Below are 17,013 nucleotides of genomic sequence, written 5' to 3'. Positions count from 1 at the left end.
TCACCAGATATTTCTTACACTTATATATTTAGTTTATTTACAAGCAGCTATGGCTGAATGGTTCGTTCCGACTAAAAGGGCACATTGGAATCCTGTTGTTCTTACTAAACCTAACTATTGATTTTTTGACTTGAACCAGCCCCTTTGGCAAAAGCTTGCTTGGTGGGATCGTATGCGTAAGTCTTCACCACTGGACCTATTCCAGCTTTCTTGAATCGTATCGCATCTGCCTTAGACCTTTCTTCAATCTCTCGGGCAATGCGAGTGTTTGTGAAGGCTGTAAGTGAAAAAGAAAAAGCAGCTAGATGTAATGTCGAACCGTGATTAACTTCATTTTCTAAACTCTGACACAACCACAGTAAGTCAGCCTGTACCTACGGTGGAATTTCTTCTACCATCATAACAAAATGTATTTGATATTTACTAGTAATGCAACACTGATGACAAATTGTCAATGTTTACAATCACTAAGTGTTTGTGCTTATGAGCTTACTCAGGTCCATTAGGGCATAATCAGTCTGTCAGCTTTCCAGAGTGGGTTGAAGGGGCCCTGCAACAACTTCTGGAGATAGAAAATAAATTTGCCTAGTTGCTATATCATATTACTGTGAGAGCAATTATATGGACATTCTAAATGAATTTTTGCCATTACCAGGATGTTAGATATCAAGAGCAAGTGTGTGAGGATAAGCCAAGGACAGTGACTTGAAGTGCATCATCTTACCGCGCACCCAGTGTAGGAGGTCACGTGATCAAGTGCTTGCTAGACGGGAGCAAGCGTAGCTCCTTCTCTGGCCCTCCTGTGGCTGCGCATGTCCGTCCACATTGCTGAGTGCATTCTCTGCTTGTGTACTCTACCTCAATGGTGGGTGCAAAGATGAAGGTGAGCCAAGATGGCTGGTGGCTTCGTGCACACTGTCTTTCCGCATGCCTAGTGTTGGACATCAGATTAAATCGTGTGATCTATGTTTCGAAAATGCAGCGAAGCAAGTGGCAGTTCCAAGCATTCACTCCATGCATCCGACGCTCTTTTTCATGGCAGTGTTGTGAAAGCGAGTTACCATGGCTATCAAGTGAGATCTGTTCATGTATTCCTGTGTGCACGTGACACAATGCTTAATTTAATTAGCAAGCAAATGTTTACTGCAATTGATACAGATGGTAAATCTACAAACCTTCATGTAATTGTCTAATACCTTGCTATTGCTATCAATGCTTCTCCTTTTGGGCAAAACTGAAACATTTTGTCATAGACAGCTTAGCCAGATGTCACACCCCCATGGGGAGCAACAAACCGGCAGTTTCACCAAGAATGTAGTTTCTTGTTCCCTATGTCATTTTGAAGTACACTGTCCTTCATGCTACCGGTTGAAGTAAATCAGTGACATAGTCAGTCATTGGCTGGAACCCTTCAGATGGGATAAATTAGTAGTGTAATGAATAAAGCCAAAAAAGAAAAAGAGCTTCAATGCTGTTAGGAAAACAAACAGATGACCATTGTGAGCAGTATGTATAAATCAAGCAATAGCTGGTTTAGCTGCATGATAAAAAATAATGCAGCAAAGGTACAGCATGATGACTTGCCAATGAGCAGGGCATTGCTCTTGACGGCAGTAGAGAAATGGCGTTAAGTGGGCTAGGAGCAATAAAGAAAAGAAAAGAGGAAAGCCTCTAAAGTGGCAAAGGATAATTTCTGCCTCTTTAGAATTGCCATATACTGATACAAAATATGTGCCTCGAAAAATTTAATGCAGCAGATTTGTGAAGTCATGCTCTATTGTGCCCAGTACATCTTCAAGTTTTGTTGCAGGGCCACTTTATTTGTCAATGCCCGCAATTAATCACAAGTACATCATGTCGTGCAGCAGTAAAGGACTTTTTTTTCATAGCATGGACAACATAGCTTTAGTATTTCAACAGCAAGGACATTCAACAAACAATGAAAATGCAAGTCTGGCACAAAAATGATTGAAGTAAGGGAATATGTTAAGATTCTTTCATTTCTTTTTCTGTGCCACATCACATCTCTACAGACTTCCAAGTTAAAACTTGAAATTGGGCATATATTGTGATCGTGCCATCAGTTACTTCACTTTCTCTTCCAATACCAGAACAAAAAAGACACATTGCAACTTTGTGCTGGTGTTTACATTGCTATAACATTCATCCACTCCCTTTACTTGCTCATTTAGTTCATCTTAACCACATCTTGCAGAGGCTTTATTAAAAGATGTCGCAGTTTCACCTGAAAGGTGAAGAAGTAATAATGACAGCAAAGTACTATTATAAAACCACATGAAGGAAGGTTCTAAATTTTACTGACCGTATAAATTGCAGTAAACATTTGCTTACTAATTAAATTAACAATCTTGGTATCAGCACACACGAACAAACCTGAACAGATATCACTCGATGACCGAGAACACGTTTTCGTGCTGCCTCTCAGATTAACCCGTCTTTGAAACTTGATATTACGTGACCTCTAATATTATGCAAAAAAGGTGAGGTGTGCAGACAGGACACAAGAGAAGTGGACAACATGAACGCTGTGCAGAAGTGGACAACACTTTCGTGTTGTCCACTTCTCTTGTGTCCTGTCTGCACGCCTCACCTTTTTTGCATAATGAATCCTTACCAACTAGCTCAGCTTTCTGTCGCTCTAACACTAGGAAGGTGAGAAGATGGTGCACATGAAGTGATCAGCTATCTCGGCTCATCAAGGTTGCAACCACTGCAGATTACCTCCAAGATTGAGGGTACGGGCCGAGTATGCACTCAGCAATGCATAAAGCAATGCACAGCCACGGCCAGGCTAGAGAAGGAGACACACATTCACCTACTCCCCTAGCACGCACCTGATCATCTTACCGTGCTTGGAAGGATGACGCAAATCAAGTTACCATCCTTCTCGGCCCAGCCTCACAGCAGCGGCATAGAGTGTGCAAGGTGCAATAGGATCTTATCGTGCTTGGACCTTATACAGAACTTCACATTGACACCGATAATGTAAGTCAGACATACCAACTATCGCTGCATATCTAACGCAGTGATCACATTCTAGCTTGGAAAAAGCTGTTCTTGAAAAAAATTGGTGAACAAATGAAACAAAATACAGAAACAATTAACATGGTGAAGGATGCATGCTGGAGCCATTGTATATCAGAGAATGTACAAAAAGTATGCTCTATGATCTGGCACAGGATTTTGTGCAGCTTAAAGGACTGCCATTATACATAAGGCAACTAAGTGGAAATGTTACAAAGTGTCATAATCAAGGAACATCTGCACAATAGGAAGCCCTGATTTCAATATGTTTCTTGGTGTGCTTAGACCAACTGCAATGAAATTTCACTTTGGCTAAAACTGGTAATAAATGAGCATTAAATATACTGCTGAAGCAATCTTTTCAGTGCAGCAGGACTGTCTAATTTTCTTATTAGCAGTTTTTAAATGGCACCTCAGCAGACGATGTATACACCTGGTGGTTAGCAGACATGATGCGAGTTTCAGCACGTGAGTTCCCAGGTTTTACAGTGCACCGAGGGCAGCACTTATTACTAGAGACCTTGCTAAGGAGCCACATGTTCTAGTTCGTGTGTCATTTCCTGTGAGCAGTATTGGTGTCTTTTTTTTTCTTTTTTTTTTTCTTCCCGGGATCAAGAGCGCCTACCTTTGCGAGCCTTTTGCGACGCCATCTGCTCCTACTTCAAACGTAAAATTTTGCACGTAGGCTGCTCTATATCCACCCTATTTTAATCTAGGCTTTTAGATAGCGTGGATGTATTTCACACTACCTGTGTTCCAGCAGCCTAAAATTTCATTGCAGTCGGCCTTTAATGCCTGAAAAATTGTAGCTGGAAGTAAAGCGCTAACATCAACATTTAAATTTTTGCAGTTTCAGTTCTACTACGTGCCTTCTTGAATGCTCAAATATAACTCTACATAGCCAGCCACAGCTGTGAGTCATCTCAAACGGTCCAGTTTCTTTTCAATGCAGCCTGTCAAGACAGCAGGAAAAAGTGCTGTCCTAATGTTACTGTAAATATTCTTAGGTGGCACCTTTAAATATAGTTCAGATATGGGGGTAGCTTGTTATAACAACCAGAGTATAATATTTTCTGAACACTCTGTTATAAGTACTTCTAGTGTTGAACTTTGCTATGAACAAAGACAGCCAATGAATGTACAATTAGCACGTATTTCTCAGAACCACATCAGTTTCGAGCACTTTCAGAGATCATTAAGCACAAATAAATACAACAGAGCAATAACAAGTACATGCACTCTTTTCAAAAAGAGGAAGGAAGCTCATGCTCACTCACATTCTTTGACACCTTCTACAAATCCTTTCTTCGAAAGGGTTAGTTCACTCTTCTTGTGTTTGACCAATGCTGGTATGTTTAAACGCTTCCGCACTGCTTCAATGCGAAGCACACCCACTTGACACAGGGTAAACACGTTGCTAGTGACCCAGTAGCACAGAAGAGCCTGCATTTATTATTAAGAATTACACTGCAGTAACCAACCTCCTGAGAAGTCACACACAAGAGGAAGCAAAAGGCATTAAATTGATGAAACTACCAAAATGCCTAATGACTTTTTGAAAACACAGCAGTATAGATTGCTAGTTCGTTGATGGTGCATTACTTGTGTTGGTGCAAACAAGTTGCGCGACAACCACTCAGTAGCCATTTAATTAACAAATTCAGAAGTGAGTACATACTTCTAGTTTTAAGGCACACTACACAGTTATGAAAGTGAAGTCTGTCATTGCTCAAGGTATGTACACCAGGCCACAGAAAATTTCAGTTGCACGCTGTAAATTGTTACGCGCCCTCCAGGGAGCGTCCTACTGCAAGAATTTTTCAAATTGGTTCATTAATAACCTATGATTTCAGGAGGCGAGAACCACCGCCAGCATAGACACTCTCTCCACTTGCCCCTTCTAGCCTCAGCAAACAAAATTCCTTCCCTGCGTTCTCCCATACTGGAACTTGAGGATCGCGTGACTCACAGGCCCCACTTTCCTTTTTTCTTCCTCGCTTTTTAGCTGCGCAGCACACTTCCGCTGATGGTGCTGTGCGCGAGCTGTTGCAATTGTTTCATTTCACACAGCGCACAATTTTGCACACTGCACACGAGGACACTGGACTAGCGGTATAAGACAGTGCTACACGAACACTTAGGCAGACACAAGCAGATCACAGAGCATGAACATGGTAGAAAATGACATACTTTCATTGTCTACGTGCACGAGTGAACAACATGGGAACAAGCAGACAATACAAGAAGTACATCTCTCTTGCTACGGTGTGAAGCAAAACAAAAACACACAGACATCCAGTTTGTGTGTTTCATTATTTCTCTAAACTTTAGTTCATCTACTAAAGCAACAGATTGCACAAATAACAGATGTTGCTTTGAATAATTATTGAACTCACATGTCACTATGAGCAACGTCACAGCATAGACATGTACATAGGCGCACATGCGCATATATGTCGCCTCTGCAGCTGGGAGTGTGGTGCCCGCGAGGAGAAGGGCAAAAGACATTTGGTTTGAAATTTCAGCTCTTTCCACGGTGTATAGCGACACAATACTTAGCAGACACGATTCTTAGCGTGCATTGTATGCACTGCACTTGTCAGCTTAATATGGCCAGACCTGGTGAGGGGGCCCTTTAAGGAATACTAAGACTACTATGAGTTCTAAGATACTAGTCCACAAAATCTGCTACAAACAATAGTGGTATTCCACACAGTCTCGTCCAACCCATATGGGCAAGTGCCACACCCATATGTGCAGAGTCCAAGCCAGTCTGACCTATTATGGAGGGCTAATGGCCGATTTGGAATAAAAACAGATTGGAATAGTTTTACGTTATACCGGCCCTGCAGTCATATTCTATAATGATAAAGTTCACTTTCCATTCATCTGGCCCTTCATCCTTAGTTTGGACATAGCTCAAAGGCTGCCGCATCACTGTCTTTGCTGGGATCACACCTTCAGCAAGACAACAAAAGTGGGAAATGAAATGGAATGTTTCAAAACAAATACGGACCCTAGTTGTGTCAAACAGTGCTTGTCAAACAGTGTGTCAAATAGTACTTACCATATTTAAAACTTAAAGGGTCCATAAAACGGTTCGGACAAATTTTGTAGATGCGTAAGGTACAGCTACAGTAAACTATTCACACCACAGTTTGTGTGAAGTGTCTCTATTATGAGAGCTACAGACAATTAAAGTTACCCTCCTCCATAGACATGCTTTTTCTCTAACTAATTCGCCGAGTGATCGGGGCTAAGTTCCTCCTCCTTCACTGGCTCTGCGTCATGATGGGACGTCGGGTCGCCGGCTTCCGGTTGTCTTGGAGCCCATGTGCGAAGCCTTTCCAACCTCTCAGCCAGCCGCCTGGCAGGCAATGACAGGCAAGAGCTATCGAAGCAGCGCGCATTATGAGCATTCTGTCGCAGCACCGAGCATGTCCAGTATTCTGGTAACCAAAGCTCACAGGGTGTTTTGACAGATGGGGGGAGGCGCAAACTAAAGCCCCTGCATACTACTATATTGCTGTGATGAAAGAGCTTTAGCACAGACGTACGTGAGCGGCCTGATCAGTCTGCATGGTCCTGCAACCTGGTGGCGCAGAGCTTAACCAGCCAAACACAGAGCTAATACTGCTGTAACCAAGTGTAAAAGATTTTAAACATTCAGAAAAACAATGTGTTCATGATTACGCTTCTGCCAAAAATTTACACCAGCAGCAATGTAGAATACACTTGGTTACTGCTATGTTCTGTGTTTGGTTTGAGCTCTGTGCCACCAGTGTGTACCATGTGGGCTGCTCACGCTTGCACCTCAGCTCATTCCGTAAAACACCCAGGCCCAGTCCACTTACACTTTCGTTTACCCGAACACCAGACACGCAAAGCACTATTCTGGTATACCAACGCCTACTATCGGATACCAACAGCCAGCGCTGCAGCCACTCTGCTCGCATGTTTTCCTTGCAGAAGGGCACGATGTCACAGCTTGACATACTGCCAGTCGCTAAGTTTGCTGCCAACAATGTAACAAGGGCAAACCATGGTGCTTGCAAAAAGACAGATCAAGACCAACACAGACCGCGCAGCTCATGTCAATACGGAGCACGTTGTAACGTAAGCAGAATGTTGTAACATAAGCAGACGACACTTGCTGTGTGCCAGAAGTCTTGAGTGTAGTGACCAATTGCCCTTGTGCATTTTCTTTCAGCTACTTTCTTTTTTATAGAAACAAAGTAACAAACATTCCAATTATTATGAACAACATTCATTCACCATGTTGGAAAAGTTGTTCACCATGTTCACCAAGTTCGAAAAATTACTGATGATGTGCCCTAGACAGCTAATTGGATAGCTCGCCCTACTGCTGTCATCTGGTCACCTTGCATCACCTGGTCAGGGGAAGCTGAAAACAGGTGAGTGGCATGCTGCGATCGGAAGCGATGTACATATTTAAAACCTTATAATAAATTACACAAATTATGTAGAGCACACAGATGCGTCAATTAATGATCAGAAGGACCTACCCTAGCGACTCAGTACGTTTGTAAAAAACTGTCAAAATCGTTTCAGAGTCCCTTTAAAAACAGGCTGTATGAATTTGATTAAACTTGTAAAAAATGAATTATGCTAGTTTATCCGTGTATTCAGCAATAAATAATGCATAAAAGTGGACATATTAAGCAAATTTTATTTGCTTAATATGCTTATTTGCTTATTCTTTCTCAAAATAAATCACTATAAAATTTAAGTTGGCAATTAGAAGGGGACACACTTGAGGGAAAAATGTCACCCCCAAAGGGTTAAGGAAGTAATAACAACATTAAGACATTCTCATTTCCCAGGTTCAGTTAGATGGTTGCGAACACAGGAAAATACAGAATCAAGAGCGAAAATATCAAAATCATGAGCATACCGATGGGAAGTTCATGGTGATTGGGAAAATTACTACTGGCAGGCACCGGAAAACATATCGTGTCCACTGCAGATTGTCAGCTCGGACACCACTCTCTGCGCCAAGCTGAAAGACAATGGCACATAAGACCCTACAATAGCAGTACACACACTGCTTTCTGAGACACTTCAAGATACAGTTTGGAGGTACCGTCGGAGGAAACTCTTAAACTAGTTTTACGTTTTGACCAAGACCAAAAAATCGCGAGTACAAAACAAAGTCAAAACTTACATGCAAAACTTCCTAATTGCACACGACACCAATACAGCTTTAAGGACTAGCCTAGACATTGCATACCTCACCCTTGTGGCATTATAAGAATTTTGAATGGTGGCTAAGCAAAAGTGCAGCTCAACAGGGAAATTGCTGAGACATACATGACTGCCCAATTTGCAAAAAAAGTGCTTTTGGGCTAGCTTGTTTGATGTAGTGCCAGTTTCCAGAGTAACACTGGACCAACCAAATATACCAAATAGTGCTCTGTCTTGCCTTGTCCATTTGGTTGTACCATTTTTTCCACTGGGGAAATGTGTTTGAGAACGTTCATTTATGTTGTCAAACCTTGCACTGAAATATTTACCCCAGCTTCAAGATCTTGTGGTATTAAAGCAGAAGTATGACTGACAGCAAACTACATAATCATTAAACAGGATAAACACCAGCCAAGGTTTTAAAATGTTTACGTCTTGTCCTTAACACAGGAGCCTAGGTTAAAATCAGGTTGAAACAAGACACACCATAAACAAGGCTTTCATGCTGAAGCTGAAACATCAAGTTTATCATTTTTAATCTTGGTTGGGGTCTGTCCCGTTCCGGCATGATTCTTAATGACCAGACGAGGTTCATTCACACTACCGACATCACACTGCATACAGACTGTTGCAATATTTCACCCACTTTGCTTGTGAAGTCAAGCATACATATCACAAACCCAACTATCACACGAATTTACATTCAGACCTCATTATAATGAAATGGCATATAACAAAATAATTAATATGTTGAAGTAAGTAAACTTCCCTTTGAAATCTTCATAGTGGTCCATGTATTTGAAACCTCATTTTAGTGAAGTAAAATTGTTCAGCCAATGGATATAACGAACTAGATTTGTCTCTGAAACAAAATAAATACCTCACCCTTGCATGCCGCACACATTCAGTGCAGAAGTTGAAAACTTTCGCACCACGGCATTAAATGTGCCAGTAACACTGGTCTTTCTTCAGGGACACAATTTCTCACCACTGTGTGTAGCTGGGCATAAGCAGTGGCTTATATCAACATCGCACGTCTCACAGTGGTGCTATGCAGGTTGGTACAGCTGGTTGTGGCCCCCCAGATTGCACTGGTGCGTCGTCATGTCACTGGCTTCATAAGCTATCGACAAGCCAATTCGAAAGCCGAAACGAAAGGCCATCTCATTGGAACAGAAGGCAGCTATCGTAAAGGCAGTCGCATCAGGTGTCAAGTTGTGTGTTGTGCAAGCTGGAGGTTCTTTTTCTGTCTTAATAAAATTTCATTGCAAAGGTGCCTGTGCAGCGGTTCTGTGGACGTAAAACTGTCTTCTTTTATGCTTGTTTAAAGTTGTGCACGCCATGGGGAATATATTGCAGTAAAGGGCAACAATGGAAACAATGAAGCACTGGATATAACTCCTAGGATATAACAACGTAATTTTGGCTCCCCCTTCAACTTTATTATAACAAGGTTTTACTGTATGTATTATTTTTAAATGTTTGTAATAAGCGGACTTTCACCAAGAGCTGAAAAATATTTTGGAAAGAAAGTCAGTAACTCAATGTTTCTTTTCTTATCTTTTTTTTTAATGCTAACCTGGAAGCTAGATATTCAGATTGACTGAACCAGACAGCTGTTCATCTATGAGGGCTCTGCTGTAGACCACTCATTATGGAGGCGTTGTACTGCCTGTGGGCAGTTAATGTAATTCAGTGTCCTCAGCTAGACTATATTAAGCCACAGACATTACTTGTACAGCAAATCCAAATGTGCAATTTACTAATTACAAAAACTTTACTAACCCCTCACCAGACCCCAAAGAAAATTTTGGTTATACGCTGGAAGTTGTTACGGTGTCCTCTATGGAGCATTCTGCTGCAAAAATTTTTCAAATCGGTTCATTCATAACTGAGATAGAAATATTTCAGTGCCGTGAACCCATGATTTCTGGAGGCGAGCTCCACTGACACGCTGAGACACTCTCCACTTGCCCAGTCTAGCCTCCGCAAGCGAAATTCCTTCCCTGCATTCTCCCATACCGGATCTCAAGGATAGTGTGCCGCATACGTCACGAGCCCCGCCTTCATTTTTTTTTCTCCTCGCTTTTTTGCAGCACGGTGCACTTCCGCTGACGGTGTCGCATACGAATTGTTGCGATTGTCTTGTTTTGCGCAGCGCATGATTTTGTGCGGTGTGCACGAGGACAACTGACTCGTGGTATAGTATCTGTGCTACACGAATACTGAGGCAGACACAAGCGGATCACAGAGCGTGATCCTGCACTGGAACACAGTAGAAAATGACATAGTTTCGGCTTCTGCGCACGTGACTGCACGGCATGGGAACAAGCAGACAAAACAGAAGTACGGTATATGTCTCTTGCTATGGTGTGAAGCAAAACAACAACATGCAGACATTCAATTTTTGTTTTATTATTTCTCTAAGCTTTAATTCGTCTATTCAAGCAACATATTATTATGATATCATCGAGCGATGCTCAAGAGACGAGCCGCCGCGAGAACGACGAAGTGGGTCTGTGCCCTTGGCGCGAGCGAGTATCGGCCTGGCTCTCTGGCTCCAGTGTAAATAGCCTGAAAATAGCCTCTTTAGTCTGTGTCTTTCCACACGTAACAATATTACACAAATAACAGATGTTGCCTTGAATAATTCTCGAAGTCACATGATACCATGAGCGACGTCACAGTGCAAACACGTGTACATAGGCGCACTAGCACGTGTACGTCATCCTCCGCCTTGGAGCATGAAGACCGCGAGGAGAAGACAAAACGGCGTTCAGTTTTAAATTTCAGATCTTTCCGCGGCGCGTAGCAATGTAATACTTTGCAGACACAATCATTATCGCGCAATGCGCTTGGCAGCTCAAAATGGCCAGACCCAATGAAGGGCCCTTTAATACAGCATGTGTTACTACAGAAGAACAGAACATGCTCAAGGAATGTTCATGATATAGGGACCTTTAGATTTGTCAGTTAAGGTGGAATGCAACGAAATATTGGGCCGCATAAAAAGCCTAGTTTCATATAAGGTATATCAAGAGTAACCTCCTTGCAAAATATAATGTTTTAAATGTGAGTGGACGTGTCACAAAAGGCTCGCAAAAGTAGATGGTTTTGATACAGAAACTGAACCGCCATTACTGCTTGCCAGAAGTGACATACAACTCTGAATGCATGGCTTTTCGGCACGACTTCAGAGATTAGGCGCTGCCTCTGGCTGCCCGTGGCATGATGAAAAATCTCAGAGGTGTCCTGGGATTTGTGTGATATTTGCTAACCAACAAGTGCATGCATTGTCTGCTTAGGGGCTATTTAAAGGCTGCTAATTAGAAAATTAGTTACCATCTCATGTGGTTTCATCCCAGTGTGTGAGAAAAGCATTTGGGAAAAATAAAGTGCTAAAGACCAAAATGTTTTGGAGCACATTTCGGGAACATTTCACATTTCGGGAAGTAATGACAGTCTGAGGAGATTCCTAGTAAACCATCATAAATTAAACAGCATGTTAAAACTGCATCTCTTGAGCACAGGCTGGCTGCAATTCTACAACTACAATTACAAGACTAATTTATGATCAGATTGTTATAATAATAATAAAATTCAAATTCTGATGCTGAAAGTAATGTCTGCCACTTCAAACGATCATGCTCAAGAGGCCAGACTGCATCATGTTGAATGGGCAATTTGTAAAGATTGCTTGAATAAGGAAAGAAAAAATGGGAAAAGTAAGAAAAAGGCAGGCAACATAGGTGGTCATGGTTGATGCACTTATGGCCTGTGGCAACATCAAGATTATTGATACCATGCCAAATCAGGCTTTTATTTTTCTTTCTGTAAAGCTCAGTTCACCTAAAGTAAAGTAATGGCAATGGCTACATTTGTAGGACTCATCACTTTTATTTTTGCAGTTGTTGATAAAGGACCTGGCTTAGAATGTGCTATGTGTGTAAAACATGCATCACACTGTGAACTGAAAACATTCGGCAATCAAGGAACTCAGCTCAAACTTCAGCTAAAGCGCCATTAGCAGAATGTCTGAAATATGATAACATGGTGCACATAACTACGTGAACTAATTATCATGTGGCTGAATCAATTTTTGGACATGTCTGTGTCCCGTTCTAACTGGTGGGTGAATCCATGAAGACCTGAGGAGGATACTGCAGATACAAAAAAAAGTGCCTTTCTACAAGGCAGGTGTGGGGGCTAGCACATTCCCTCAAGCTGAGTCAATAGTTCACTTGTTTACTGTATCCAAGACATGATACATACGAATTCTGCCAGTCATGTTGTTTTTGCTCATCGTAATGGAGGGTAATAATGAATGATGAGGTTTTAAATTCCACGGCTGTAGTGGCATAATGAGCTATGCCATAGAAGAGAACACCAGATTAAGCTTCTTTAGCTGGCATGCTCCTGAATCTCGGTACATGGGCATTTCTGCATTCTGCACCCATCGAGAAGCATCTGCTGTGCCAGGAATCAAACCAACAACCTTATGCTCAGGGTGTAGAACCAAACCCAAACCAAAAATCGCACCCAAACTGGAATTCTAACAGGAACTGAACCTGAGCCCGAATCAATATTCTTAGAATGTGCCTGAACCCGAACCGAACCTGAATAGAGAAAAACAAAGAAAAAACAATAACGGCTACCGGTTCAGCATGAAATGATTCAAGCATATAGTGTGTAAATGGGTGCTCAATACATAAGCAATTCTTCGAAATACTTTTCAGTCAGCGCACTTCATGAGAACATCATTGCGACTTACAAGTTGCCTTGCACGCCAGAATGGGGATGGACATGATTAGGTATGTGCTGGAAACTATACAGCCACCTTGACAGAGATGCTTGCACTTCTGAATTCGGTCATGCCAGTTGTGTTTGCCAGCCAAAACATTGTTTCAGCGGCACTACAGAATCACCGTTTCTGTTAAAGCTCCCATTTCGGCCATAGGCCAGCATGCTACTATTAGTAGATAAACTGTAAAATGCACAAGCCAGGACACAAGGAGAACAAAAAAGACGGTTTCCTCAAGAAGAGAAAATACTAAAACCAACTAGTTCATCAGCATGGCTTCTTGTAACAACAACAATGCGGTCGCTGATGAATGCCATCACCTTCTCAATCTGCGCTAACAATGGCGGTAAATAGAATGGAAAATGTGCTTTTTTCATTTTATGGTTTGGTGCTTGTCTAGCACTTCCAAGCAGCATCCAATGTACTTCAATTTCCACAAATCAATCTGGAGGCACAATTGATTTCGACAATTATGGCAGCATAGTCAGCGCAAGACACTGTGCCATGTGCATGTGCCATGTGCATATGCTCAAGGAATATTGTCCAGTTGTTTAACACAAACTGTCCCCGTTCATCGTTCAGCAGCATCAATGTCTTCACCTACCTTTATTAAAAATAAAAGCCCAGAAACTTCCCAAAATGTCATTTGCCGATTTTCTTTTCTAGAGACTAAAAGTTCTGAGTGGCAACATATGTTATATGATGTGAATACAGGCTGTGTCATGCACTAAAGTTCGCTTACTACCAGTTCAGTAATAATTACTTGAAGCAAAAGAAAAATTAACTGCTTATGCAGCTGTCAAGGCGTGGAAGCTAAGCCCACCTCATGCAGACAAGGACATTCTCATTAATTAACTCAATCTTTGATATGTACACAAAAAATTATCTGTATATCTGTATTTGTGCAATGCATTTGTAAACTGCACATTGTTGAGAAAAAAACATTACTCTTTCTTATCAAGGTGCAGTGCCTCTGCTACTTTCCGATAGCTCATTTTTGGTAATGCTAGTGCCAGAATCACAGTGATGGTGGCGATACAAAAGCTTTATCCAAGCAGTGCGCATAATTCTTCGAAGAAGTGTACAGAGGAAAAAGACTCGCATTGTCAACATTTCAATGCTCGGATCTATGCATCATCCTGCAGGTAATTTGAGCTGTGCACTTGATGATCATGTTGCATGCTTCATTATATGGTGATCTTTACAGTGGATTTGTAGACATTGCGATGCATAGAAAATAAGGTGCCTTGTATGCTGAGAATATATGTAGTTCATGTCATTTTATTTCAAGATTGTGGGTTGTAATCCCTGTGTGTGTGCTGTACAAGGATATTAGCCTTAATAATACCTTTTATTCATGTTTATATTTACGACAAAGCTTTTTCTCTATTTATTCTTCTTTTTTCATGTCTGCAATCTTATGTTGCTAAATTGCAATGTTCCATTTACAGGGGAAAAAAATAACCTTACAACAATTCGGCTGTGACCATGAAAATTTGTGTTTACAAATCCTGGTATAGCACCTGGTATAGCAGGACTGCAATTGTGCAGACGATTGAGTTCCTGAACAAACACAAGAATGAGGTCACTTATGCACAATAGCTACCAACAATTGAGCAAGCACATCTCGTCTTAGGCAGGCTATGAATTCGCTGTTTTGATTTAGACAAATAAATACTTGACCAATCTTGTCATGCTTGGATTACTTCAAAACAATGCACGGCGCTCTAGTATTGCCCTTTACTCTTTCAACGAGCACTATACAGTCTATTACACCCATTTGGGACGTCCTGTCCCTCTATATTTATTTTCTATGTATTTGTGTACCAGATGTAATCGTACTGTACCATGGTATATATGTATCAAATAATGTAAACAAGCCCTTTCTTGTGAAACAGGTTCTGCAAAATTTTTCGCGAGGCCTGGCAGAAACATTCTGTGTTGAAAGTTGGATTGGAAATATTCAACATTCTATTCAATATTGGATGCTTGGCTTTCCTCGAACATATGATTTGAAAATTTTCCTATTTGAATGCCCCTATAAATTTCTACTTTTTTTCCTGTACTCAGTACGTATGACAGTAAAAGGAAACTACTAAAGCAAGAGTAAAGGAAAGGTACTACAGCTAGAAAAAGAGAGGACGTCTGATGCATTGCACCGCATGCTACACACTCTTGCAACGCCACTGCCTAAGATTACAATCTGCATGTGTATGGCTGCTGTAGCTGTACAACTTTAAACTTCATTGGTATTTTTGTAAAAAAACAAATATCATATCAGGCACGATTTCTGTCTCCCATGTGCCAGGGAGCCCATTTCTTCCACCTTCTGACAAAGCCGACGCATGCGCCATGCAGACACGTCGACAGCACTGTGCAGCATTTCACCATAGGGCAGGATAAAGATTACTATGCTGAAACGGTTTGTGAACTGTTACCAACCAGAATAAAATTGGAGTGCGCTGAACCCGAACCAAATGGGTATATTTTTTTTTCATTTCGACACCCTGCTTATGCACAGGCAAATTCTACAGCCACTGAGTTACCACAGCTATTGGTTACTGATGATTGTATAAGTGAGGCTAATTACAAGTGGAGTAAACTGTATTAATACATTAACTAGCATACAATCAATAAATTAGTTAGCAGTCAGTGCTGTGTTTGTATGTCCTCTTATGCTTGTCTTGCACACTGTGCCTACAATGAAATCTCTGTTGACTGTTTCTGCCAGTCATGAACCTCTCTCATGGTCTAAAAATCACTCACTACCGACCTGTTCCTCAATGTGCTAACAGAGGTCGATTAATGAATGAGGCAGATTAAATGTGTATTGCAATGGTAGATTTAGTACACGCAGAGTCACTCTAAAACCTCATAGCATCAGCCATCAAGGTTGTTTTGATACTAAACCAGAGGTTCATTTATGACACTATCAATAAATTTCACAAATGTAAAAGTCAATAGATTAACCTGCATTGATTAAGTTAATACACACCAAAGCATTTGGACAACTTAAATTATTGATAACAGCTTAAATAAAAGTCCCACAGAAAAGTGCTGCCATGTGTTGTGACAACCCAGTCCCGGTTTACTATGGTTTAGCCTGGCCTTGATTGATTTAGGATTATTGCATACATTTTCTGCAGGCAGAATAACTGCTCTGCTGTTGGTACAGCCTTTGCTATGAGAGCCAAATGCCAGTCTGGAAATGAGAGCACTGCAACAAAGGGAAGAGTAATAAGTGCCCGGATCAAAATTTTCAAGTGATGCCACATAAATATAAATTTCTACTGAGGAGCACTTGCCATTAGAACGTCAGTGTATTGAAAACATGTTTTTTCCCATGCCTGTAACATACTCCAAAATTTTTTTGCTCTCCTAGTGAAATAACCAGCTCACCTCAAGCGTGCAGAAAAGTGAAACACTGGTGATCAATGGCAAGATGTAGAAAGGATCTGGCACAGTCAGATCAGTAAACCACAACATGCCACCAGTTTTGAAGCTTTCTATAGGCAAGTTGGCCATTCCCCGCAAGGCAAAGAAGAAGCTGATGAACACTGGAGCCTGCAACAAAAGTTAACAGAAAAGTGAATTATGGGTTTCTTGATTAAAGGAAGCAATTGCATGCATTGATAATATGTTTGAAAAACATAAAATGCCAGGTAATGAAGTGGTAACACATACCTGAGCCAATGGTATGATCATGCTCTTCAAGGGGTTTACATTTTTTTCTTTCATGAAAATCATCAGTTCATTAGCAATACGGGCAGCTAAAAGGAAGAAAAATCATCCATCACAAACATCAATTTCAAAAACAAGTCACAATGGTAAAAAAGGAGACAGAGAGAGAAACAAGTCATTCCCCGAACTCTGAATTCATAGTTATTGCTATAGCTGCAGGCTCTCTCACATAATGGTGCTATCTTCTCAAAAGCAACCTTGCAATGCACACAGTGTTGGCT

General features: G+C 41.2%; 1 protein-coding gene across 1 annotated transcript in view; it reads right to left on the bottom strand.

Annotated features, from left to right (window-relative positions):
• OXA1L (OXA1L mitochondrial inner membrane protein) overlaps positions 1 to 17,013 on the bottom strand; it is a 76,712-nt gene continuing 59,699 nt past the window's right edge. The window contains exons 5-9 of the mRNA XM_075673545.1: positions 16,736 to 16,821; positions 16,451 to 16,615; positions 7,961 to 8,065; positions 4,323 to 4,488; positions 1 to 277 (exon numbers count right to left, since the gene is read on the bottom strand). Coding sequence (XP_075529660.1) covers positions 111 to 277; positions 4,323 to 4,488; positions 7,961 to 8,065; positions 16,451 to 16,615; positions 16,736 to 16,821 — 689 coding nt within the window. The 3' untranslated portion in view covers positions 1 to 110. The remainder of the gene's footprint in view (positions 278 to 4,322; positions 4,489 to 7,960; positions 8,066 to 16,450; positions 16,616 to 16,735; positions 16,822 to 17,013) is intronic.

This window comes from Dermacentor variabilis, chromosome 1, assembly GCF_050947875.1.
Source record: "Dermacentor variabilis isolate Ectoservices chromosome 1, ASM5094787v1, whole genome shotgun sequence".
Taxonomy (NCBI): Eukaryota; Metazoa; Arthropoda; class Arachnida; order Ixodida; family Ixodidae; genus Dermacentor; species Dermacentor variabilis.
This window is presented reverse-complemented; position numbering and strand designations above follow the sequence as displayed.